Source organism: Rattus norvegicus, chromosome 14 (assembly GCF_036323735.1).
Source record: "Rattus norvegicus strain BN/NHsdMcwi chromosome 14, GRCr8, whole genome shotgun sequence".
NCBI lineage: Eukaryota > Metazoa > Chordata > Mammalia > Rodentia > Muridae > Rattus > Rattus norvegicus.
Window position 1 is genome coordinate 9,555,492 of NC_086032.1, and position 24,816 is coordinate 9,580,307.

At 47.8% G+C, this 24,816-nt stretch overlaps 1 protein-coding gene and 1 non-coding gene across 37 annotated transcripts in view; one reads left to right on the forward strand and one right to left on the reverse strand.

Moving 5' to 3' along the window:
• Sec31a (SEC31 homolog A, COPII coat complex component) overlaps positions 1-18,088 on the forward strand; it is a 54,925-nt gene extending 36,837 nt beyond the window's left edge. For 6 of the 36 annotated variants that reach the window (XM_063273698.1, XM_063273707.1, XM_063273711.1 and 3 more), the window contains 8 exons: positions 35-208; positions 3,506-3,629; positions 5,388-5,723; positions 10,547-10,605; positions 12,809-13,072; positions 15,278-15,397; positions 15,745-15,816; positions 17,496-18,088. In XM_063273698.1, coding sequence (XP_063129768.1) covers positions 35-208; positions 3,506-3,629; positions 5,388-5,723; positions 10,547-10,605; positions 12,809-13,072; positions 15,278-15,397; positions 15,745-15,816; positions 17,496-17,675 — 1,329 coding nt within the window. In that variant the 3' untranslated portion in view covers positions 17,676-18,088. Of the gene's footprint in view, positions 1-34; positions 209-2,824; positions 2,918-3,505; positions 3,630-5,387; positions 5,724-9,278; positions 9,318-10,546; positions 10,606-12,808; positions 13,073-15,277; positions 15,398-15,744 lie in introns of all 36 variants that reach the window. The other 30 variants (XM_063273696.1, XM_063273703.1, XM_006250681.5 and 27 more) reach the window with 11 other exon arrangements.
• A 6,133-nt stretch (positions 18,089-24,221) lies between these two features.
• On the reverse strand, positions 24,222-24,296 carry Trnas-aga37 (transfer RNA serine (anticodon AGA) 37). Its single transcript has one exon. It is a non-coding gene; the product is annotated as a tRNA-Ser (tRNA).
• Positions 24,297-24,816: the final 520 nt, after the last annotated feature.

The window sequence follows — 24,816 nt, forward strand, 5'->3', positions numbered from 1 at the left end:
AGTTCACAGTTTTGTTTTCTTCTACTTTCTGCAGCCAGATATCGTGCAGCTGCGTGACAGACTCTGCAGAGCTCAAGGCAGGTCTGTGCCGGGGCAGGAGTCCTCTAGGAGCTCCTACGAGGGGCAGCCGCTGCCCAAGGGCGGGCCCGGGCCGCTTGCTGGCCACCCGCAGGTGTCCAGAGTTCAAAGTCAGCAATATTATCCCCAGGTGAGTCAAAGTCCAGGCGAGGGGACACGTGTGGGCTCTGTCCAAATGCGTGGTTCTAATGTGCTTGGTTAAAGAGCCTCAAGGCCAGCACCGGGCACACCTCGTCACAGTTGCACTTTCCGTGGACTGCGTGGGGTTTATGACCTGCTTCCCAAATCACCTCTGTCACTGAGTTGTTTCTGTGACACTGGTTCTTCGGCCTCAGTCAGACTTCCCTCTCTAAATTCTACTGGACTCATTTAACAAAGCATGTAGGGAAGTAGGGAGAATGAGTTCATGAATTGGTTCTTTTTTTCATCACCAGGGTAAGTTCATCGTGTCCACAGATTCAAGAGTAACCGGACGACGAATGTTGAGTGGACCAACTTACGTTTAAAGAGAACTGGCTAAAGGCTCTGCCGAGTTGGGATAGGATTACTAGACTTATGTGATTGTATTGGTTTTTATAGTTTCATACAGAAACTTGTATTTACAGACCAATAGACAGTCTTTTTATTCCTTTCCTTGACAGCACCTTACTATGTAAGCCCTTGCTGGCCGGGAATTTAGTTTGTAGATCTGGCTGGCCTTGAATTCATGAGATCTGCTCGCCTCTGCCTCGGAAGTACCGGGGGTAAAGTGTACGCTACCACCTCCTGCCCTTCCTTCATATCTGTAAATTGAAGATACTTTTAAAAAATAAAGTCCAGTCTTGACTTACAGTGAAGTTGACGGTTCAGATAGGACAACTTGGTGATGGGGTCAGCAGGGTTTTTCTCATTATAGGAAAAGTACGTCTGAAGTAGTGAGAGACCCGGATCAGTTAACACTCTCTTGTACTTCCGGTCAGTCCTTATTCAGAACAAGAGCAGAGCTTAATCAGATCATACTCGGATCCAGCTTTACTTCGTAGAACACTGGTTTCTGGGTTGTCCCCCATTCATTTTGCAAGTACTTATTGAAGCTCTCCTGGGACTGCCTGGCTTCAGTCTTGCTGTAGGGATCATCCTGGTAAACAAGCTACACAATTTCCCTACCCTATGGACATTGTACTTACAAAGCCGGGACAGTGGAGAGGTGGGATGTCACATGGCCTTGCAGGGTTCAAGGCACAGAGATGTCATGGCTGAAGGCTAACCTTTGTTTAACATTTCCAGTCACCCAGTGGTCAGACTAAGCTGTTCTTGAGGTACTCCATAGAGCAGGCTTGCTCTACACTGGAAGAGGAGGACACTTACTCTTTGTGCCTTTGGCTTGTCTCACTTTCTGAGAAGTGCTAAAAGCATTTAAAGACTTGAATTTTGCTGGGCATAGTAGTGCATCACTTGAATATTTACGTTCACTGAGGAGGCAGAAGCAGGTGAATCTCTGTGAGTTCGAGGCCAGCCTTATGTCCATAGTGAGTTCCAGGCCAACCACATATTGAGATCCAGTCTCAAAATAAAACAACAACAAAATCACAAAGAAACTGTTTCACTTTTACCAGTGTTGTATTTTAAGAAAAGTAGGTAAGTTCCATCAAAGGAAGCAGGGAGTTTCTTGCTGGATCGGTGAGGATGGTGGCGTGGAGTTTTAAAGTAGTGTTTGCAGGTGGAAGGGGAGAGAGTGGAGTTATTTTATATGCATATATGTCTGTGCTAGAGTTCTGTAAAGATTCGCATACCAAAAAGGATTGTGATGGCTTAAAACAGTTTTAAGAAGGCCTGGAGAGATGGCTCAGCAGTTAAGAGCACTGACTGTTCTTCCAGAGGTCCTGAGTTCAATTCCCAGCAACCACATGGTGGCTCACAACCATCTGTAATGGGATCCGCTGCCCTCTTCTGGTGTGTCTGAGGACAGCTACAGTGTACTCATATACATGAAATAAATAAATAAACCTTCCAAAAAGAAGGTTTTAGGAAAACTTTTAGACTGACCTTGAGAGTAAGCGCATGGTGTCGTAGAGGCCAGCTCAGTCTTAACCCCATGACCAGGGAGTCCTGTGTACAGACCTTAAAGTCACCACGTAGTAAGGCTGGCCTTAGAGGAGTAAGCTGTAGTGTTTATCCATCTGTGGGATTGGCTGGATGACTGACCTTCTAGGGAAGCCGCGAATGGCCTGAGGCAGCATGTTGTTGATCACTGGTAGCACGGAAGTGCGTTACTCAGCTCCCGAGTTCTCTCCCTCCCTAAGGACCTCTTCCCACTCACTCTTCTTATTATTTACTTATGTGTGTATTTACTTTTTATGTGCTAACGAATGTTTTCTCTGCATGTACACCAGATCCCCTGGGGCTGGAGTCACAGACAGTTGTGATCTCTCCTATGGGTGTTGGGGAGTTGAACCCCGGTCCTCTGGAAGAGTAGCCAGTGCTCTTAACCACTGAACTGCCTCTCCAGCCTGCCTCATATACCCTTGAATGGGCTTGTTCTTGTGCTGACCAAGGTTCTCACACTGCCTTTCCTCCCCCCTCTGCCTGTTCTGTTGTTTTCCCTTTGGACCCAGGCAGCCCTGGACGCCCTGCTTTGCTATGTATAATCTTACAGCTTCTACTTTGCTTTGCATCCTGCTACTAAGCCCTTTTGAGTTGTTTGTTTCTTCTTTTTAACGTTTTTATTTTTTATTTTCTGTGATTGGTATTTCTTTGTTCAATTCAGGTTAGAATTGCCCCTACTGTCACTACCTGGAGTGACAGAACTCCCACTGCCCTCCCCAGCCATCCACCTGCAGCCTGTCCCTCTGACACACAGGTATATGTGCTCACTGACTGTGTAGAACACTCTGTAGCTGTCACCTGATTACCTGATGATTCTATGCCTGCCCCTCCCTCGCTCCTCTCCAGTCCCTACTCTGCATCCACCTACCTGCTCGCTGCACTCTATTGCTTGTGGGATACAAGTGGCAAGTTTTGTGCTATTAATTTATTTTCTCATCCTTTCTCTTCTTCTGCAGTTCTAAATTTACTTGAGCTAGAAAAATCTCAACCAAGGTTCAAATAATGGTTTAAATTGAATTTTCTCAAGATGTTTCTCTTTCTTGTAAGCATTGCAGAAATGGAAGAAAACCAAGTCCCCTTATGACATCGTCTCCAGGGTCCGGGGCAGTCCGTGGAAGTTGGTAGAGAGGGACCTGGTGTTAGCACAGTGCTCTCGGCCCCGACATGAGCACTGCTGTTGTCCTTCCCTGCAGTCAGTTCAGGTCACTCAACGTGTTGTGAGCAAGATAGTGTAGGCAGAGTGCAGCTTTCTCCTGTAACCAGTTCCCTTTCAGAGACTGCAAGGCTATGGGTGAGACTGGGCCCCAGTTATAATCTTCACTTTACTCTTCTCATTTCCCAGGGAGGGAATCCTCCACCTCCAGGTTTCATAATGCATGGCAACGTTGTTCCAAATAGCCCTGCCCCACTGCCGACGTCTCCAGGCCACATGCACAGCCAGCCACCACCTTATCCGCAGCCGCAGCGTAAGTAGCAGAGCCTCGGGCTCTTCACAGAGCCTCCCTCCTTCACGGGCAACAAAGCCTTAGCCAATTCTGACAGATGGAATCAGGGGCTAGGACGCCACTCAGTCTAAGGAGAGGGGGAGAAGGGGGGATAGACGGGGGGGGGGGGGGGGGGAGTTAGTTGTAAAGTAGCTGCTGTGTCACCCTGTACAGGGCGCCGGTGCCCTCTGTTTCTGGTCGGGTACAAGGCCTGTAGAATGGACACTGTGTCTTGTGGTTTGGTGTAGAGCTGCAGAAATTAGCCAGTATTTATTCTTTCTCCAGACATGATACAAACCACAGTTTTGGCAAGATGGTTCATAGGACATTTGTGGTTTTATTTTTTGTCTTTATATTTATTATTGTTGGTTTCCATTTTATTTATTATTGCTGGTTTTATTGATTTAGTGTAGACTTTTAAAAATTAGCTTTACAGCAAAATCAAGCAGAAAGTACAGGGCACCCACATATGCTCGCCCATATACTCTTTGCATCCTGCTCCGCATAGTGTATGTTTTGCAGCAGTGAACAAATGATGCTGTCTTGTTGTGCCAAAGCCCAGCCCATACTTTATATGTGTGTACACTCTTAGACTTGTATATTCTGTGGACTTTGACAAAGAGAATGCTTACACTTGAAAAAAATAAAAAGTACAACCAGGGAGAGTTGCACGCCTTTAATCCCATCCCCAGGGGGTACAGACAGGCAAACCTATTGTGAGTTTGAGCCCAGCCTGGTCTCCATAGTTCCAGGACATCCAAGGCTATGTAAAGCGACCTTTTCTCAAAAGAAGAAACAAAACAAAACAACCCCCCAAAAACTACTTTTACAACTAGAAACAAAGAACCTACATAAAATGGGGAAATTTTAAGATTAAACAACTATTAAAAAACCCAGATGCCAATGAATAGCCTATTAAGGGCACCAGTGGAAGGGGAAGCCCTTGGTCCTGCCAAGACTGAACCCCCAGTGAACGGGATTTTGGGGGGAGGGCGGTAATGGGGGGAGGGTGAGGAGGGGAACACCATGGAGAAGGGGGGGAGGGGTTAGGGGGATGTTGGCCTGGAAACTGGGAAAGAGAATAACAATCAAAATGTAAATAAGAAATACCCAATTTAATAAAGATGGAGAAAAAAAAACCCCAGATCCCTAACCACTGACCCAGATGAAGGCTTTCTGGCTGCAGGGATTCTTCACATAAATCTACATTTCATGCGGTGCTTAGTGCTGCTCCTGGGCAGCACATACCCTAGGCGCACACTGCAGGGCTCTGCCGTCCCTCTCCCGCCCCTGCCTAGTCCAATGTTACTCTGCCAGGCTCTGCCAGGAGGGATAGGGTGGAGGCTGAAGTCTTGATCTGCCAGCTCTGGGTCTGCACGTCCTCCTGGTCCTGCCTGGTGGCTTGTAGCTGTCTCTGCAGTCTTCACAGAAATAGGCAGTCTCAGAGAAGGGCCGTGCTGTCAGTTCTTGGATCCCACAGTCCATGTTTCTCAGAGGCAACATACTATGGCTCTGTGCTGTTACTGTTTATTTCTGAGGTGCTGGAGATGGACCCCAGGTTGTTTCCCATGCTAGGCAAGTGTTCTGTCACTGAGCTATGTCCCCAGTCATAAGTAGGTCTTATTGGTATAAGATTAGTGATTAAAACCATATTCCTATAGTGCGATGACTTTTTTTCCTACTTCTGTGTGAATAGATATGTAACTAATTAAAGATTTCTGTTTCTTCCCCTTGATGTAGCTTACCAGCCAGCCCAGCAGTATTCCTTCGGAACAGGGGGGTCAGCAGTTTATCGACCTCAACAGCCTGTTGCTCCTCCTGCTTCTAACGCTTACCCTAACGCCCCATACGTATCTCCTGTCGCTTCCTACTCCGGGCAGCCTCAGATGTACACAGCACAGCCAGCCTCCTCCCCTACCTCCAGCTCTGCTCCTCTTCCCCCTCCCCCTTCCTCTGGAGCGTCCTTCCAGCATGGCGGACCAGGAGCTCCACCGTCATCTTCAGCTTATGCACTGCCTCCTGGAACAACAGGTACACCGCCTGCTGCCAGTGAGCTGCCTGCGTCCCAGAGAACAGGTCTGCGCTCGGAAGGGATTTGCTTGGGCCTCCTGTTGGAGGAGCAGAAGGGTGGGTGGAGGGGCCTTATTTCCAAGTGCTTGTGAGCTGAGTAACGTGAGGTGTCATTGAGTTCTTAAAATGAATTCTAAACCTTTGCATGAGTGAATGTCAGCTACTAAATGGAGAAAACCTTGGACTAGCGCTTCACAATACTAAGGCTGTATAACCCGCTGCTGCACTTACTTTCAAAGGCAGAAAATTAGCTGGCAAGACGGATGATATCGATATCAGACTTAGTGGGCGCTGTTAGGTTAAATGCAGAACTTTGGAGGGCAGGGGCCGGGGGTGCAGGGGCATCCTGGGAATTGAACACAGGCCTCGGGCACTAGTGGAGTGCTCTCTGCTGAGCTGTATCTCCAACCCATTTCTTTAAGGAGCTGACGTGTGCTCGGCATCCTTAGAGAGACCTGGCTTCTGAAGGTTGTCCTCTGACCGCCATAAACACAACTAAATAACTGTGAGACGATAAAGAAAGCTCACAATAAGGCCCCAGTTCGTCAGCATTTGGTAGGACCCTCTTCAGGGTATAACGGGTGTTCAAACTAGTGAGGCAAGAGGATGGAGTAAGACTGTTTAACCCTGATCCTGAAACCATTCTGGGAGAGTCTATTGTATAGTTTTCTGGTTTAAATGCTAAGCAGTAACTAACTGATAAAAGTATCATAAGCTTGTGGTAGAAGCATTCTTTTCAAATAAATACAAAAATATGGATATAAAATATTTAAAAAATATTACTATTTCTAAAATCTTGTAATCGATCCCAGAATTATAAACACACCTCTTTCCCTGTTTTCTAATATGTAATATTAACATCCAAAGAGCAAAAGTGTCACACTACAAGGATTTTGGAGACTTGGGTTGCCTTGGCTTTATTTGTGGGTGTGGGAGTGGGTGTTTGGTATCAAACACCACCAGGCCTGTGTGTGATAAACCAGCTATTAACTAAGAGTAGTGAGAGATCGACAGCAGACTAATAACTTGCCAGCATCGATCCAGTCTTCAGTTTGGGGCCTTGCTAACCGAGGTAAGGGTAGTCCATATAACGTGGATTGCTTACAGATTAGCGTTCCACTTAATAACTGTGGGCAAAGTTGAGCATGCAAGAGAAAACTACACAGAAGGAGAGACTGCACATTCATTTCAGTAACACACACAGACACACCTTAGGGTGTCATGGTTTAGAAATGACTGCTAGCTCACAGAGTTCCAGAAATGCCCTTTAAACCTAGATAAGCAACCATTCTGAGCAGCTGAGTAAGACTCTTCAGTCAAAGATAGCGGGGGTTCACGCAGACGTCCTCTTAAGTGGTAGGAACAGGTTCACGCAGGAAGAGGAACTCACTTTTATTAAAATGCCCAGAGCATGATCTGGCATTTGTTGTATGTCTTGCCTTTGGTCCTCACAGCCCTGAGAAACAGAACCTCTTAGTCTTGTTAAGATTGTGGGTGAGGAAACAGGAGCTTCTAAGTGTGGTGAACAGTCTGGGAGCTCACACGTTGTGCCTGCTCGCTCTGTGCCGGATGTTGGAGCTTCGTGTCAGCATAGAAACTTAACAGTGCCCAGCACTGTTAGGCAGAAGTAGGTTTGCCACGCACGAGGTTATGTCCGCTGTACAGTTGTACCCTGGCTGACAGGCAGAGTGGCCAATGGGAAGAGCACGCACACTACTTCCCGGGGGTTCAGCATGCACTGTGTCTGGCTCGCTGCCTGCTCACCTCCTGCATGTGAGCCTTCCTACCTCTCAGTCGCAGTCACTCACCATGCTTCTGTTTGGAGTTCCTAAAGATGCTGTTGAAGTTACATAATTGTGGCTAGAAACTTTGTCAAATTGTAATGTGTCTTGGATCATGGCTTTGAGATTTAGAAATTCCAGTTGACCAGTGGATAATTACCGTTAGATCCTCCAGATTTCCAAGCTTCCTGTTAGTATATGAGATTATGTGGCATAGGTTCAGAGAGATAGACATGCGGTTAGCAAAACATTTATTCAGTCAGTTCTTAACAGACCCATATACTCTGTAATTAGGATTACTGAAGAAGCAAAGGCCGAAAAGAACAGGGTATTTCTAATGAATTATAAGTATCTCCTAGAAAATAAAATTGTGTATCTGTGTTAAATTTTGAATAGCCTCACGTAGCAGGATAAGGAGTTTATAGTCCATACAGTGAGAAAATCGGAGTCTAGTGAGAGATTCTGGGCTGCTGAGTGGGGTGGCCTGAGTGGCACTTTCAGGAGAATAATCTGGAGGTTTTCTCGCAGGAGAGAGGATCGCGGTACATTGGCAGAATTAAAGGCAAGACACATGCTGCCCCAGGCCTGGGCTGAAGTGGCAACAGTGCAGGTCCCTTGTGGCAGAAAAGTGGTCCCCATTTCACAGTCTAGGATGAGTGGGTGCTGTTTGATTTCTTTTTCCTCCCTTTTCCAGTCCTTGGTTTACTTTGTGTTTGTTTCTAAGAGAACACAATTTGAAAACTACGGTGGCCTTGGAGCCAGCTGACTTGTTCTCACGAGAGTCTGATGCCCATTTGGTTCTGATTCACTGCTGACTTTGAGTCTGACTTTGTTATTACTTGTGTGCCGTCACTAGGGATCGTGTGAAAGGTGTTCCTCAGATGTACTTGGTGAGAGCAGACCACTCCCAGGCATCTGCTTGGAAACTAGAGAAGTGGTCTCGCCCCTTACCTGTTCCGTGAACAGGGTAGGGAAGGCGCGTGTAGCTGAGGGCAGTTTTCTTGGTTCTTGCCTTGCCGACTGAAGCTGGTTGGGTTCTGAAAGGCTGCGTGTGCTGATGAGTGTACCTGCTTCCAGGCTTCTGAGCCGCCCTGGGCCTGGCCAGCCCTGAGAACCTGATGGTGGATAGAGTGTGGTCAGTGTTTACTCTTCCCCACTCCTGGAGGCTTGACAGCAACACTGTGCCACTGACGACCTTGCTGGAAAGATAACATTAGGTCCCACCGTGCCTCACGAGTCACTCTACTAGGACAGGTTCTCAGTTGGCAATAGGTCTATGACTGACTCATGCCAGCATGACACACTTGGTGGCATATCGTAAGCAGGCAGATGGGGGAGCGCTCTGCACTCAGGGTGTGCTGAGCTCCACTGTCACGTAGAGAAGCCATCAGGGTAAGAACCAGGGAAACTCTGGGGTTTACCTGAAGGATGAACCTCTCTTAGAAGAGACAGCATAGGAGGAGGAGACAGTGCTGTTTTAAGAGTTGCATTTGATACAATGTAAAGGAATTTACAAAAAAACCCAGCCAATCAAAAACTAATGACTTTCTTTCACATAACTTGATTTAAAAGTAAGTTTTTGGGCTACATTGAGAGCAGACCAGGCTAGATAGTTAGAGACTCTATCAATAATAAATTTTTAAAAATTGTCAAGTTTTGTTCCTTTGAGGTTAATTTACCTTTTCTGGGCTCTATTAAGCAGGGAAGGAAAAGTATAAAGTGATAATTTTAGGATGTCTTCCATAATACTGTCTAAGTGACTTCTACATTTTGTCTACAGAAAATCAGTCTTTCCAAGACCAGTCATCTGTATTGGAAGGTGAATGGTTGTCAAGCATACTTTAGTAAATAACTTAATCATTAAATACAGCAATGAGAGGACATTAACAATGCATGGGATCGGAATTGTTTTTATTTGGCTTCTTAATTGAATCAAATTTTGGAAGTGATTAAATGTCTGTAATGCTCTCAGCTTTAAATCATGGAAGCTGCTTGTCTTAGCATAATGACAGGGTTGGTGTGTGCAGCTACGAGCATGAGGTGGTGGTGAAATTTCAGTGATTCCTCCCTGTGGTGGTCCGTTCAAGGATTTGTTACACAGACAGGGCACAATAGCTTGGACCAGCTCCCGGCTGTTCAGAGCCCTATCCCGCCTGCCTCACGGTGCATCTGGAAGAAGTTCTGTTTAACAACAAAGCAACTAAGCCCATTGTGTTCAGGGAAGGAGCTCACCTTGTTCAGTTTCTTTGCTTGGCCGAGCAATTTTATTGTGACTTAATATTCGCATCAGCTCAGCAAGCAGGGGAGGGCGTCCCCAGAGCCTACCCTTGCTGTCCACACACACTCACGCACATACCGTCCTTAGCACCCATCCGCTGCCACGCTCGGGTGGAAGTAATCACCCCATAATTTGGAAGCCGTCCGATTTCAGCATGTTTTCTAATATGCTGTTACTAAAATGTGAGCTCTACTGATGGCTGCCTCTTACTCTGAGATGCCGGCATATTGGTTTTCAGTCCGAGGAAGCCCACTGTGTGGGATCATGGTTTCATAAGGCAGGGAATGATGAGAATTACTGCCGCTATTCTGTAGTTGGCTCTGCTGTGGTTTTGGTTTGTCCCGTGTTACTGGGCATGGAACCCGGCCTCCCGTTCTGGGCAGACATTCCATCATGAGTTGCTTCCTGACTGGAAACTTTGTTTAAAAATAGAACCCTGTCCAGCGTCTGTCCAGCATGTGTGGAGGGCTCTCGCCTTTACCCTCCTTGTACATCAAGTATGACAGAGCCGTGCAGAAGCAACTCTGCCAGCCTGTTCTCCCTTTATCAGGAGAGCAGAGAGAGCTGACTTTGAAGGCTGGGTGTCAGTTTAGACATAAGGACTTAGGCCTGAAGCTTAGGACAGTCCCTTTACACAGCAATGCTATCAGGACATGTTCCCTAAGGCCAGCCCTGTGTGACCCCCGGCTGATTGGGAGAGCCTGTGTGTTGGTTATCTCACAGTTAAGGAGAATTTTCAGGGTTCTGAAGGAAAATGTCTTCTGTTCTAGGTCCTCAGAATGGTTGGAATGATCCTCCCGCTTTGAACAGAGTACCGAAGAAGAAGAAGGTAACGGAGGAAGCTCCTGTCTTTGTCTGTACCACATGGAGCGCACCACCCCTAACGAGTGACTTTAAGGGCAAAGCTTGCCGGTTAATGTATATAAACGCATGACATCAAGTTTTCTTCTAATCCATGGGAAAAGGAGGGAAGGTAGAGAGTGCAGCAAAACCTTACTCCGTGCTGTGGGTGGCACACAGCTGTAGCCTTACTCTGCGCTGTGGGTGGCACACAGCTGTAGCCTTACTCTGTGCTGTGGGTGGCACACAACTGTAGTCCCCATGCCTGGGAGGATGAGGCAGGCAAGCCAGGGGACAGCTTAGGCACCTGGGGCTTCCTTGGCTTAGTCCATGCTGTCCTCTTCTAACTGTGCTTGGCAGCCCGTGACGCTTGGTGCATGGTCCATGTTCACACTTCCTCTGAGCAGTGTGCCTAGCACCGAGGGCCTAGTCCTGAGCTGCACAGGTACCCACTCTGACCAGTGCACTAAGTTCCTCCTCCCCTCATGGCCACCAAACTTGGACAGATTCTGTGTAGTCATACTCTGCTTGTGTTCAAGTACAGGAGTAGAAAGACCGATGTGGCCTGAACCAGCGTTGGGCATACATGTAATTCTTCTAGGGAGAATTTCCTGCTTACCTAAGTCTATCTGTACACATTAATTTAGCTTGCTTGTGATTAGAACCATATTTGCAGTGGAGAGATGATTAATAAATTAACCTATCAGTCAAAATAGAGGACAGAAGCTATACTTCTTACTAGCCAGGCCCTGCCTTTGGACTCAAGCAGTACCAGCAAACCTGCAACCACCAGGCAACCTTATTCATGTGTCCTGCTGTTTGTCCTGCAGTTTTCTACTCTGTGGTCCTCCCCCACCCAATCTCCCCTCCCCTGTCCCCGAAACCTGAGACGGGTTTTCTGTGTGTACTTCTGGCTGTGTTGGAACTCACAGAGATCTGCCTTCCTCCGCTTTTTTGCTTTGCTGTGTTCCCTGGGTCCCAGCCACAGTCCGAAGCCAGGCTCGGCTGGCTCTGTAGTGAAAGCCTGTGTCAAATGACCTGTCCTATCTGTCCCCACCCTAGGACAGCCTTGTTCTATTGACAGTGGTGTAAATTAAAGCCCCTTTAAAATTGTCAGCCCCTATAGGCCTTTTAAACAGTAGGGAGTTTTAGAGGTTTCTTCGGTGTTCTAGCAGTAATCGTGATTATATTTTGTATTCAGCAGGAATGAATAACTACATTTAGATTTTACTTTACAATATTTTTTAATGATTTATTTTATTACATGTGTGTTGGTGTTTTGCCTGCTTGCGTGTCTGTGTGAGGTTGTCAGATCCTCTGGGACTAGAGTTAGAGGCAGTTGTGAGCTGTCATGTAGTTGCTGGAAAATGAACCCAGATCATCTTTAGAAGAGCAGTCAGTATTCCTAACCACTGAGCCATCTCTCAAGCCCCTTGCATTAATCTTTTTTTAAATGTTTTTGACATTTTTTTCCTGTGTGTGTGTGTGTGTGTGTGTACGCGTGCGTGTGTGTGTCGCAGTATATGTAGGTCGAGAGACATCTTGTAGAGAGTTTGTTTTTCCTTCCATCTTGTGAGTCCAGGGATTGAACTCAGGTCTTTGACTTGCTGGCAATTGTCCACTGAGCCATTTTACTGTTCCTGTCATAGACATCATTAAGTGAGGAAATGCCCTGTACTTATTGTTTGTATTTCGGTAATATTTTTCACAAACTGTTGAATACAAATGAAGCTATATATATTGTAAACTCTTGGTAGTGATTTCTTTCTCCAAGAATAGAGCTAGAACAGAACACAGGGAGACATTCAGTAAGGAAGGGAACCCCGACAAAAAGCAAGTAACAGTCTGAAACTTCATCTACTGCTTCTAGTGCCAAGTGACAGCTGCTTAGTGAGCTCTGAAACCGGGCTTTGTTGTCATGTGGTGTGTGAGCACACATGCAGATGAAAATGCATGTTGTTGGAAGTCTGAGAGGACAGGGAGATGACCTCAGTGTGGTCCCCACCCATGACAGCACAGTAGGTCTACTTCGATGTTTTACTCTGGGATTCTGCATAGAATTTCATATGAGAAAGTATTCTGCTAAGAAATGTAGCCGGGTCCTCTCAGCCTTTCCTTCCGTTAGCTTAGGAAAGGCTTCCTTTTCCTTTGCTCCCTTTGCTGCTTTAACTTGTTTTTTCATCTTTTAAAAGCTGCCTGAGAACTTCATGCCTCCTGTCCCCATTACGTCACCAATCATGAACCCCGGGGGAGATCCCCAGCCACAGGGGCTGCAGCAACAGCCTTCAGCTTCAGGGCCACGGTCAAGCCACGCCTCCTTCCCGCAGCCGCACCTAGCCGGCGGCCAGCCCTTCCACGGGATCCAGCAGCCTCTTGCTCAAACAGGCATGCCACCGTCTTTCTCGAAGCCCAACACTGAAGGGGCCCCCGGCGCTCCCATTGGGAACACCATCCAGGTATCGGCAGATGTGCAGGGTGTGGGGGATGCTTGGCCAGCGTGACCTTGCAGTTCTTCAACGGTGGCTTCAAAATGGCAACTCCATTTTAAGAGACTGATAGCATCTATATTAATGTTTAATGGCACGGCCAAATGTAAGCTTTTCTCGATAAGAGTTACATATTTTAGGAGTGTGTCAGTAACTACACTGTTTTCTTAATCTAGTCAGTTCACAAGTCAATGGCTGAGTTACCGCGATATCCAGGCCGCTAAGCAAAAGCTGTTTTTATAGCTTTTTCTTTTTAAAATGCTAAGTAAAAATGTTTTGAGTTATGTCATTTAATGTGTACGCTTAATACCTCCTAAGCTAAGCTGGGTGTGGTGACACACACAATTTTCAGGCAGATCTCTGGGTTCAAGGCCACCCAGGTGTACAGAATGACTTCCAGAACAGCCAGAGCTACACAGAGATACCCTTTCTTTTTTTTTTTTTTTTTCCTTTTTCTTTTGTTTGGAGCTGGGGACCGAACCCAGGGCCTTGCACTTGCTAGGCAAGCGCTCTACCACTGAGCTAAATCCCCAACCCCAGAGATACCCCTTCTTAAAACTCGCAAAGAGACAGACAACCAAAACCCCTACTAAGTTAGCCTTACGTCTAGCTAGAGAGACATGTTTGTATGTGCTTTTCACAGAGAAAGGTAGCTGACAGAGTCCCAGAAGTTGAAAACTCGTAGCACGTTTCCAAGTCCACTCGCGAGGACAAGGCTGTTTTGACCGGCACATAAAACGTAGAGCTGGGCTCAGTACTCACTGTGAGGGGACATAACAGCCTGCTGGGGAACCGGGTTCTGCTGCCTGTCTTAGCCATGCAGACTGTGGGTGAGGGAGCATCCTGCCTCAAGACGCTCCCAGGACTACAAGTGTGTCACCTGTTTGCTCTTACTTGGCCAGAACATTATGGCTTCCCGTTGTTAATGAATAAGGACCAGATAGTTACCGCTCTCCAGAACTCCTGTGCTCACAGTTCTCACTCTCCACTCCAATCTCACTGGCCTCCCTTGTGTCCCCTGTGTGGTCTGTGGCCCTTCTGTCTATGTGCTATTCCTTTTGTCTAGAATGTTCTTTTTTCCTTTCTAAGCAGTTAGCCAAGTTCATCTTATTTGAGTTGTAGTGTCTTAGACTTCCCCTCAAGCATCAACTTTTTAAAAAGATTATTTAATGTATTCACTTGACATCCCGATTGCTGTCCCCCACCCCCATCCTCTCTCTCACAGTCCCTCCTCCTCTCCCTTCCTTCTCCTCTGAGGGAACAGATTCCACAGACAGCTAACAGCTTTAGGGAGCCGCTCCGGTTGTTTGGGACTCCCGTGAAGACCAGCTGCACATGTGCTACCTCTGTGTGTGTGGGTGTGTGTGGCTATCGTCAACTTCCTGTAGGAGCACTGTCACATTCCTGCCAGTTGTAAGCCTTTGCTTTCCCTGTGAGCCTTCTCAGGCCGAACTCATGTCTACGTTGGCTCGCCAGTGCACAGCTGGTTCCCGTGCATCATGCCTAGCATCCTTTGAGTGAGTAAAGAATTAACTGATGAGTAAAAGCTCAGAGATGTAGAGCCCTTGCTTGCCCATCCGTCGCTCTACACTGAGCAGGGCCACGGTCCGCTTGGTCTTCCCTTTGGCTTTATCTCACAGGTTTTCTGTAAGCAGAGGCCTTTAAGTAAGAGTGGTCAGGTGTGGCCCACAATCGTAGCACTTTGGAGATTAAGGGAGGAGAATCCCCTTGAGTTCAAGCTAGCCTGGGTATCACAGCAAAACCATCTCAAAAACAAAACAAACTGTAAAGGGGGGAGGGAAAGCATAGCAGAAATACCAGACTAAACCCAAATGAGGGACTGGGTGTAACTCGTGGGTACTTCAGGGTGTGTGTGTGTGTGTGTGTGTGTGTGTGTGTGTTTGTGTGTGTGTCTCTAATGCAGGAATTGACCCCTGGGCCTCTCGCTCATTGGACAAGCATTCTGCACTTAGCTAGGACCCAGCCCTTAGTGCTTCCTACTGGCATCTTACCCATTTCTTCACAGAGCCCTGAGTTCACATGTCAAACCTTCATTTTATTTTTAACAGATCTGCCTCTAGGGCGGTTGGCTCTCTCTTCACATAGAATCAGAACTTTGTATAGAAGACACTTTCTGGTCATTTCTCATTGTCCATATCACGTTATTTCTTTTAGCATGTGCAGGCTCTGCCAACAGAAAAAATTACCAAGAAGCCTATTCCAGACGAGCACCTCATTCTAAAGACTACGTTTGAGGACCTTATCCAGCGCTGCCTCTCCTCAGCTACAGACCCCGTACGTATTCTGTGTAACTACAGATATAACCGGGCTGGAGGGCAGTCAGCACCATTACTATTGCTTCATTCCCAGCACCTACATGACAGCTCACAGCTGTCTGTAGCTCTGTTCCCAGGGGTCAGACGCCCTCTTCTGACCTCTGGAGGCACTGCACACATGTGGTGCACAGACACGCAGGCAAAACAGGTGTATACTTACAACAGTAAAATAAAAAAATTTTTAAGCCCTTTGTGGTGCTCCTTCGTTACTGAGTCATAGCTGCCTCCACTGTGTTGGTTAACAAAGACCTTCAGCATCCCAAGTGTAGGGTTCGAGTGTGACACCTGTTCTTTGCTCTCCCGCAGCAAACCAAGAGGAAGCTGGACGACGCCAGCAAACGCCTGGAGTGTCTGTACGACAAACTTAGGGACCAGACAGTAAGTTTGGGGGGAGGTGGACTATGACCGTCCATTATCCTTTGTTGCTAATAAAGTGACTCACCGACACTGTCACTCTGTGGGGTGACAAAGTTGTCATGAGAGGCACAGAATGGTCTTTCCCAAATTGCGTGGGGTGGGAGGGAGAACATATGAGGGAAATCAGCCCTTTCTGTAGCAAAGATCAGAAGTACAAACTGGGGCTGGAGAGATGGCTCAGTGGTTAAGAGCACTGACTGCTCTTCCAGAGGTCCTGAGTTCAAATCCCAGCAACCACATGGTGGCTCACAACCATCTGTAGTGAGATCTGATGCCCTCTTCTGGTCTGAAGACAGCTACAATGTACTTACAAATAAATAAATCTTAAAAAAAAATTTAAAAAAAAAAAAGTACAAACTGGACTCTGTCGGGCCCAGGGTAATTGGCCTGGTACTCCTTTCACATGGCCATGTATCAGAAACCGGACAAGGCAGGCGCCCTGTTTCCTAGAGAAGAATCTATCATCTCTCTGGAGTCTAAGACTCTTGATCCTTTTCGCCTACAACAGCTGATATAGAAAGGCAGAACCAATGTTGCTGCCAGATGGTCAGGGTAATGTCTGTGACGGGGAAGAGAAGTCACAGCAAGGAATCACTGTGGTCCTCTTGAACTGACCTGCTGTCCTTTGAGAGTTGAGATAATCCTGTTCTCCACACTCAGGCTCATCTGATAAGAGTAACATTTTTCTCATGAGACCCAATGCAAAGAAAGCGATCTCATAGGAAGGGTGTGGTCTATGACTGATCCAAAAGAGAGTCTTGTACTAAAGTATGGGTTGTTCTGAGTGCTGCCGTGCCAGGTGAGCCAGTGTGCAAGCTGCAGGGGAGTCAGCCACATAGCTCAAGGCTGGCCCAGCATTCCAGATGTCAGGGAGGGAGAGGACATGGTCAGGGGTAGCAGCATGGGCCAGAGATCCCAGCTCTTGCTGAGATCCAGGAGTGAATCCAGCCAGGGCAACACAGCAATGGCTAGTTGCAAAGAAAAAAAGGAAAACAAATTTTTTTGCCAGAAGAGAAGGTAGACTTACAGAAAGCGATTTCGGGTCCAGAATTGGCTCAGGTTAGCGCTCTTGTCTAGCACATTGACACCCTAGACTCCATCCCCATCCTCACAGAAGAACGGATAGGAAGACTAGGTAAGAGCTGGTAAATTGCACTGTTTGCCGAGCCTATTGCCTTGAACTCAGAAGAGGACAGAAGGTTCAGGATCTGCTGTAGAAAAAGCTTCAAGTAGCTGGGGTCCCAGCTTTTTTAACATTATCATGATCTACAAGCTTCCCGGACTCAAGGAAAATGTTAAAGGCTCTGGCTAAAGTAACTGGAGAAGGGACACTCCATTGGAAAGAGGTTTATCAGTTCCGCTTGCAGGAGGAAATCAGTAAGGAAAGACCTGCTCTGCAGTGCAGTATGGTAATTCATAAGGGACTTGTGACACAAGGCGTCTCCCCAGGCTTCTACACTAAAGTGTAAGTTTCACTTGGTCCAAAATCTTTGTTTAGTTTAAAACATTCCAAAATGCTAACTAGTTACGCATTTGTAAAGAGTGTCTCAGGCTCTGCGTAAATCTCTGGGTTAATGCTTGCAGAGCACTGTGGGATACCCCTACTGTAACTCCCTCTCCTGCCCCTGCCTTTCTTTCAGCTTTCTCCAACAATCATCAGCGGTCTCCACAGCATTGCGAGGAGCATTGAGACGAGGAACTACTCTGAAGGGTTGACCGTCCACACTCACATCGTCAGCACCAGCAACTTCAGTGAGACCTCAGCCTTCATGCCAGTCCTCAAGGTTGTGCTCAGCCAGGCCAGTAAGCTGGGCGTCTGAGACAGCTGCCATGACCTCCGACTCCGCCACTTCTCCAAAGAAAGCCATGCTAAGACTGGGACCAGCCCCTCATTAGCATGTTTCCATGGCCACCCGCCACCCAGGAGCTTTGACATTTCTGCAGGCAAACTCCCCTAGAACTGCTTGAACCCCCCCTCCCACCCCGCCCGTGCTTTCCTTTGTTTTAATCCCCTCGCCCATTATGATTTTCCCATTCTGCAAATAGTGTCTTTCCTGGATTACACATAGTGTGGTTTCCTGAGGGATTCTGACAAAATGTGGTTTTTAAAACTTTGGTGTACTTTTTAGGAAAATTGCATCTGGCTGTGTATAAAACAGACCTAAAATAGATTTCTTTAATGTCTTCCCTACCTTCTTCACGTTGATCAGATTAAAGTTGTAATCCCATCTTATACCTCAGTCTTTATTGGTTTACGTTTTCACTGCATTTTCTTTGTTTCTGCGTGAGTCGGTGTGGACTTGCCCCTGCATGTGGAAGCCAGGGGACAACCTGCAGGGTCGGCCTCTCCTTCCTCCACGCGGCTCCCAGGCAGGTTTAGCAGCAAACACTTTTGCCTCTGAGCCGTCTCACCAGCCCTGTAGTCTTTAAAACAGGCTGCTGGGCTGGGGCCGTCGTCTGGGGGAGCGCTTCTTGGCGTGTGTCAGGCCCTGGCTCCTACTCCTATTGCTGTGGTGCAGTCCTTCTCCGTCTTGTAACGCTGCAGCCTTAATATAGGTCCTCAGTCGTGACCCCCAGCCGTAAAACTGTTGCTGCTACTTCGTAACTGTAATTTGCTACTGTTAAGAATCGCACCTTCAGCACCCATTCCTGCATTCTCCGTGCACGGGTATCTTCAGTGTTCTGCTTTGACTCAAGATTGACTTGTCTTACGTCATAGTTAGCATTTGCTCCCCCGTTTTGAAGTCGGTCACCTGTAGTCCTGAGCCGCCATGAGTCTCATTCAAGAGGTCCTGGAAGAGGTTCAACTCTTCTTATCTGCATTTAGGTACAACAGGGTGACTTGCAGTCCCCTTTATTACTGGGTAGGCAGATGGACTGTTTCAGGGAGGCAGGTCCCAAGAACCTCTGTTTTCTTTGTTGAGACCCCCTTCTCCCACACACAGACACTTTAAAAATTAAGTTCAACTTTGTAGCTGCGAGTAGTTTTGTGACCGGAAGAAGGGAGAGCGCCATGCCAGCTAGCATCCGGGTGTGAGCTTCATGTCCAGAGATGGAGACTGCAGCATTCGAAGAGCCTCCTCTGACTTGGGTGGAGACGCTCTGGCCTTCTGGGCAGTCTCTGGACTGCAGCCAAGTTCAAGACTAGCTGAAGGTAAGGAACTGTTTTCATTCAGGGCCTACAGTTAGGGTTTCTTCTCCCTAGCATGAGAGACCATAGTCGGGGTAGGTGGGGGTTATCAAAGGAAGAAAGTAAGATTCATGACAGGCCACAGCGTGGCTGTGACCCGGTGCCAACAAGTTCCAAGGGCATGCGTTCAAAGCCCAGGCTCCCACTGCTAGGCTCTCTCCAGTACAACACTGGCTTTCCCCCTCACTGTGGAGTCTTGGAGATGGCTCCTATCAACAAATGGAGATAAACGGAGCTGAACACCCAACAGTTTATCCTCTGAAGTATAAAGGAAACAGATTATAGGAAGAGCAGTTTGTTATCTCAAGATAAACCTTTGCTGGTCTCCTTTCAAAAAGAAAACGAGTCAACCTGATTCCGTGAATGGTTCTATTCTGATGTACGCCTCCACAACTCAGGAGCTCCAGGTCCAGGCTCGCCTCGCCTGAGGATCCCGTGATGATCAGAACCCAGCCCGCAGAGAGCTGAGGCAGGAGGAGGGTGAGGAAAGCCAGTGTGTATGCACTACATAGAAGGGACCCACTTTAAATCCTCAGGCATACCACAGCTGCCATGCACTTTGGGGAGATACGGCTCCCTCAGCACATCTGTCCGTCATGTTACAGTTGCTGTTTTGTGATCCCAGACGTGTGTTTTCTTGTCTTGTGCTTTTATTTTTTTTATATACAGTTGTAAGCAGAGGAAAGGTTCTGAGAGAACGTGGTCTATGGGGCTTTGTGCTGGCTTCTAGACAAGGGCCTTTTATGTTAGATCTCAACTCTGCCTCTGCCTTTTAAGGTTGATTTACTTAAACTTTTTTTTTAAATTTTATGCATATAAGTGTTTTGTTTGCATGCATGTGTGGGCACCACATGCTTTCCTGGTGCCCGCAGAAGCCCAGAAGTCAACGGATCCCCTAGAACTGGAGTTAGAAGCAGTTGTGAGTTGCCATGTGGGTGCTGGGGCTGAACCCTGATCCTCAGAGCTCTTAACCACTGAGCCACCCTGCCAGCTCCCGTCTCTACCCTTCTTTTTGTTCCTTGGGTGTGTGAAGTGGACCTCCCCCACCGTGTCCAACAAGATGCTTAGCGGATAGGGCTGTTACCCATCAGAGTTTGGAAGCAGCTTCTTCACACCCCTCTGTTGAGAGCCTCATTAGTCGTTTAGATTCAGAAATGTGTGTGCTGGAGGGTTTCACCTGCAGAGCACAACAGGGGGAGTTAGGAGCCAGGGTTCTAGACAGGAGAGAAGTGTAACCTCTTGGTCCCAGCTACTGGAAGTGTCCTCAGGAGTTCAGCAGAACTCCAATCAGTCAAAGGTTTCAGTGCTTTGCCACTGACGGAGCGTGTGCCTTTGCTCTTCCTCAGTTTCCCTGGCTGTACGGGGGAAGGAGCAGGACGAGGTCGCTGGAACCTATGATCCGTTTGTCTTTGCTATGGTGGCTTTGCATATGACAAAGCCTTCTGAGGGGAAGGAGGCTAAACTAGGATGAGCAGCAGGCTTTGGAGAAAGATGTCAGGAACGGCTCTCGGGGAACTTCCCCCTTGTAATGTGTATTTGATTTCCAGTCTGGAGCAAAAGAAATGTTTTGTGTACCTTGACTGGAAACGAGTGGGCAGCCCAGAGGAGTAGGCTTGGGATCCGAGGACTGCAGACAGTATGTCTGTAAGCGGTGAGCACACCCTCCTCGCCTCCATGTGCTTAGATTTCCCCTGTGCTTCGTTTCTCGGTAGGAGTGGGCTACCTTGGGCCAGCCAAAGGCACCATACTGTTTACCTTCTTCCCTTTGGTGCTGCCAATCTGGATCACCCTTGACATTCCTGAACTGTTTACAAATTCCTGCCTCCTGCTGGACAACAGCCTGGCCTTAGCCTTCTAAGAGCCTGTGGTAATTGACACAGCAGGAAGTTTAAACCGAACTGGCAGCAGCTGGTGCTGAGAACAGAGGAGCTCAGAGTCAGGGGCTCTCTGCCCCGGAGCCTAGAGCATCCCCTCAGGAAGAAGAGGCGGATGTTAGTGAGTCGGGAACCAGAGGGCAGGGAAAGTTTACAGCACGATTCTGTCCTTACTGTCTTCAGTCGCCAGAATAATTTATTCCGAGTGCTGGGTTGTGGCAGCAGGTGGAATAACAGGAGGAGTTTTGCTGGGGTTGTAAACCATTTTAGCCATGTGCTGACCAAGGGGAACACTTACTTACATGGGTCTTAAAGGCAGGTCTCTTAAGGGATGCTTCTCTGTACCATTTAAAGTCTGTGGATTGGGGTTGGGGATTTAGCTCAGTGGTAGAGCGCTTGCCTAGGAAGCGCAAGGCCCTGGGTTCGGTCCCCAGCTCCGAAAAAAAAAGAACCAAAAAAAATAAATAAATAAAATAAAGTCTGTGGATAACGGTTAGCATTCCGTCTAAGCTGCACCCTCACAGTTACCTAGCAACAGCCAGGTATGCTCCACCCCACAGTTACCTGGCAACAGTCAGGCATGCCCGACACTATAAAAGGAACTGCTTGCCCCCTCCTCACTCTCTCGCTCTTGCTCCTGCTTCCTCTTGCTCTCTCTTCCCCTTTTGTCCCTTCTCTTCTCATTCCCCTCCCCACTTCTCTCCACAAGCTCATGGCTGGCCTCTACCCTCCTCCTCTTCCTTCTCCTCCTCCTCCTCCTCCTCCTCCTCCTCCTCCTCCTCCTCCTCCTTCTTCTTCCTCCTCCTCCTCCTTCTTCTTCCTCCTCCTCTTCCTCCTCCTCCTCCTTCTTCTTCCTCCTCCTCCTCCTCCTCCTTTTTCTTCCTTCTCCTCCTCCTCCTCCTCCTCCTCCTCTTCCTCCTCCTCCTCTTCCTCTTCCTCCTCTTCCTCCTCCTCCTTGTCTTCCTCCTCCTCCTCTTCCTCCTCCTCCTTGTCTTCCTCCTCCTCCTCTTCCTCCTCCTCCTCTTCCTCCTCCTCCTTGTCTTCCTCCTCCTCCTCTTCCTCCTCCTCTTCCTCCTCCTCCTTGTCTTCCTCCTCCTCCTCTTCCTCCTCTTCCTCCTCTTCCTCCTCTTCCTCCTCTTCCTCCTCCTCCTCCTCTTCCTTCTCCTCTTCTCTCTCTCTCTCTCTCTCTCTCTCTCTCTCTTTCTCTCTCCCTCCCTCCCTCCCCCTCTCTCCCTGCCCTACTACCCTCTTAACTCCCCATGCCCTGAATAAACTCTATTCTATACTATACCCGTCTGTGGCTGGTCCCTCAGGGAGAAGGGATGTCTCAGCATGGGCCTGCTGAGGCACCCCCTTTCCCCGGACCCCCATAGAACATAATTCCCCTTTTTATCCTTTTATAAATACAACATTGGTGCCAAAACCCATTTCGAACCAGGGACCCGGGACATATCCTCTCTTTATCTTTTTATAAACACATCAGATACACTTCCCTTTATGATTGATAGCCTGCCCTACTGTGCTTTGAGCTCCTGGAGCCTAAAGCTACACGTGCTGCCTGTAGACTGAAGTGCTTGGCTTCTATTTAGAAGCATCTCAAATATATATCGTAACGTTATTAATTAATTTGAACTCAAAATTAGCTGGCACAGTGGAGCATGTCCATCTAGGTAGGAGGTTGCCCAGGCCAAGGGGTTCAAGGTCAGCCTTGAACTGTTTCCTTCTCCTCCCGTTCCTCTTTCCCTTCCTTGCTTCCTCTCCCCAACCTCCCTCTGCCCTCTCTCTTTCCTGCCCTCTCTCTACTGGGGTTAGACTTGGTCTTGGCCATCTAGATACACACTTTACTGTCCCACTACGTCCCCAACCCTCTTTCCTTTCTGCTTCAGAAATTTGTTTATTTAACTGTTGAAATCGGCTCACAAAGCCGTGGGTGTATGGTGTTTTCACGTGAAGAGACATGGGAATCAGCCCCTATCTCAGCACATCAAGTCCTGCATTTTCCTATCCCTGCCTGGAACCAGGGCAGTTAGCACTCTCTCCCCATCTTGTGCCCCAGCATAGATGCTTCGGCCTTTGGAGAAGGCAGACAAAAGGGAATCTACCCTGTTGTTGTCCCTCTTTTGTGACAGCAGCCCTCTCCACCCCCCACACCAGACCTCCCTGGGCAGATGCTGGACTTGGACAGTGCATTCCCTCCCCTGATTAACAGCCTGCATTTCTCCGGTGCAAATGGCTCATGCCCTTGAAGGAAGCAGGAGTGATAAAAGTCCACTCTTGGACTATGGGAAAGAGTCAATTAAGTGTTCCCAGACAGCTGTGACCAGTTGTGAACTACACCAGCTTCTGATATAATGCAGTTACTACTTCCCAGGTCAGGAAGGTCCCTTTCCAGCTGCACACTTCTGCCCCGCTGTCCAAACGAACAAACCTTATTAGGTTTGAAGGACGCCCCCCTCCTCCAATCATGTAACGCCAAAACTCCAGAATGCCAGTTTACGCATGCGCCTATGTATATCTCAAGTCCCTGGATGAGCATCGCATTCCCAGCCTGCAGAGCAGGGAAAGGCTTGCTATTTGGGTCAGACTCATATAATAAAGACTCTTTGTTCTAGCATCGGATTCACAATTCCTGGCCGTCTCCTGGGGTTTCCTCGAACTGGGCACAACACTCACAACCTTGGTCTTGGTTGGTCTGGCCCTTGCCCCCTCTGCCTCCTTCCCCACGCGGCCCTTCCACCTTCAGAGCATGCGTACTCTCTTTCCTTCGCCTCTCCCCTACAGCTGCTACTGCCCATTCTGTTGTAGGACTCTACCCACACTCTCACACATGAGTGCAGTTGTACCAGAGTTAGAAGCTAGTGTCTGCACACATCAGAGAACGCGCATCATTTGCTTTTCTAGGCCTGGGCTACCTCGTTACTATATTTCCAGTTCCATTTATGATGATACATGTCATCCCAGCACTCCGAGCTGGGGAAGACTGCAAGTTTGAGGCCACCCTAAGGTATGCTTGGCTATAAGGAATGATACCAATAGGAGTTATAGCCTTGTCGAAATAGGTGTGGCTTTGTTGAAGGAAATGTGTCACTGGGATGGCTCTGAGGTTTCAAAACCTCAACCCAGGCCCAGTGTCTGTGTCTTTCTCTTCCTGCTGCCTCAGGATCCAGATGTAGAAAGAACTCGTAGCTACTTCTCTAGCACCCTGTCGCCATGTTCCCCACTGTGATGATAAGGAACTAAACCTCTGAAACTGTCAAGCCAGCCCCAATTCAATGCTTTCTTTCTTTCTTTCTTTTTCTTTTTTTCGGAGCTGGGGATCGAACCCAGGACCTTGAGCTTTCTAGGCAAGCGCTCTACCACTGAGCTAAATCCCCAACCCTCAATGCTTTCTTTTATAAGAATTGTCATTGTCATGGTGTCTCTTCATAGCAATAAACATGGACTAAAGCAGAAGTTGGCACCAGCGAGCCGGGTATTGCCGTGACAGGTCTGACCACATTGCTTGTTGATGGAATGTGGACTTTGGATTAGGAAAGCAGTTGATCACGTTAAGCAGGGGTTTAATGGGCCAGTAGGAGCATGGGAGATGGTGGGCCTGAGAGCAATGTAGATTATGACATTCTGATATTGTAGATATTCAGAGAAGAATAGTCACTGTCCTAGAAACCATTCTTGGTTTCTTGATTTTGGTAAAGAATGTGGCTGCTTTCTGCCCTGCTCCAAAAGATTGGCCTGAGGCTAAATTGAAGAATTTTTGTATTAATGGCATCGGCAGAAAAGATTTCAAGTCAAGGTGCAAAGTTATTAGTGGGCACTCATGTAGATTTATAAGGAAAAGGAGCAAGCTGATCAAGGAAAGATAATGTGTATGGTGTGAGGAGAAAAGAAACACCAGGA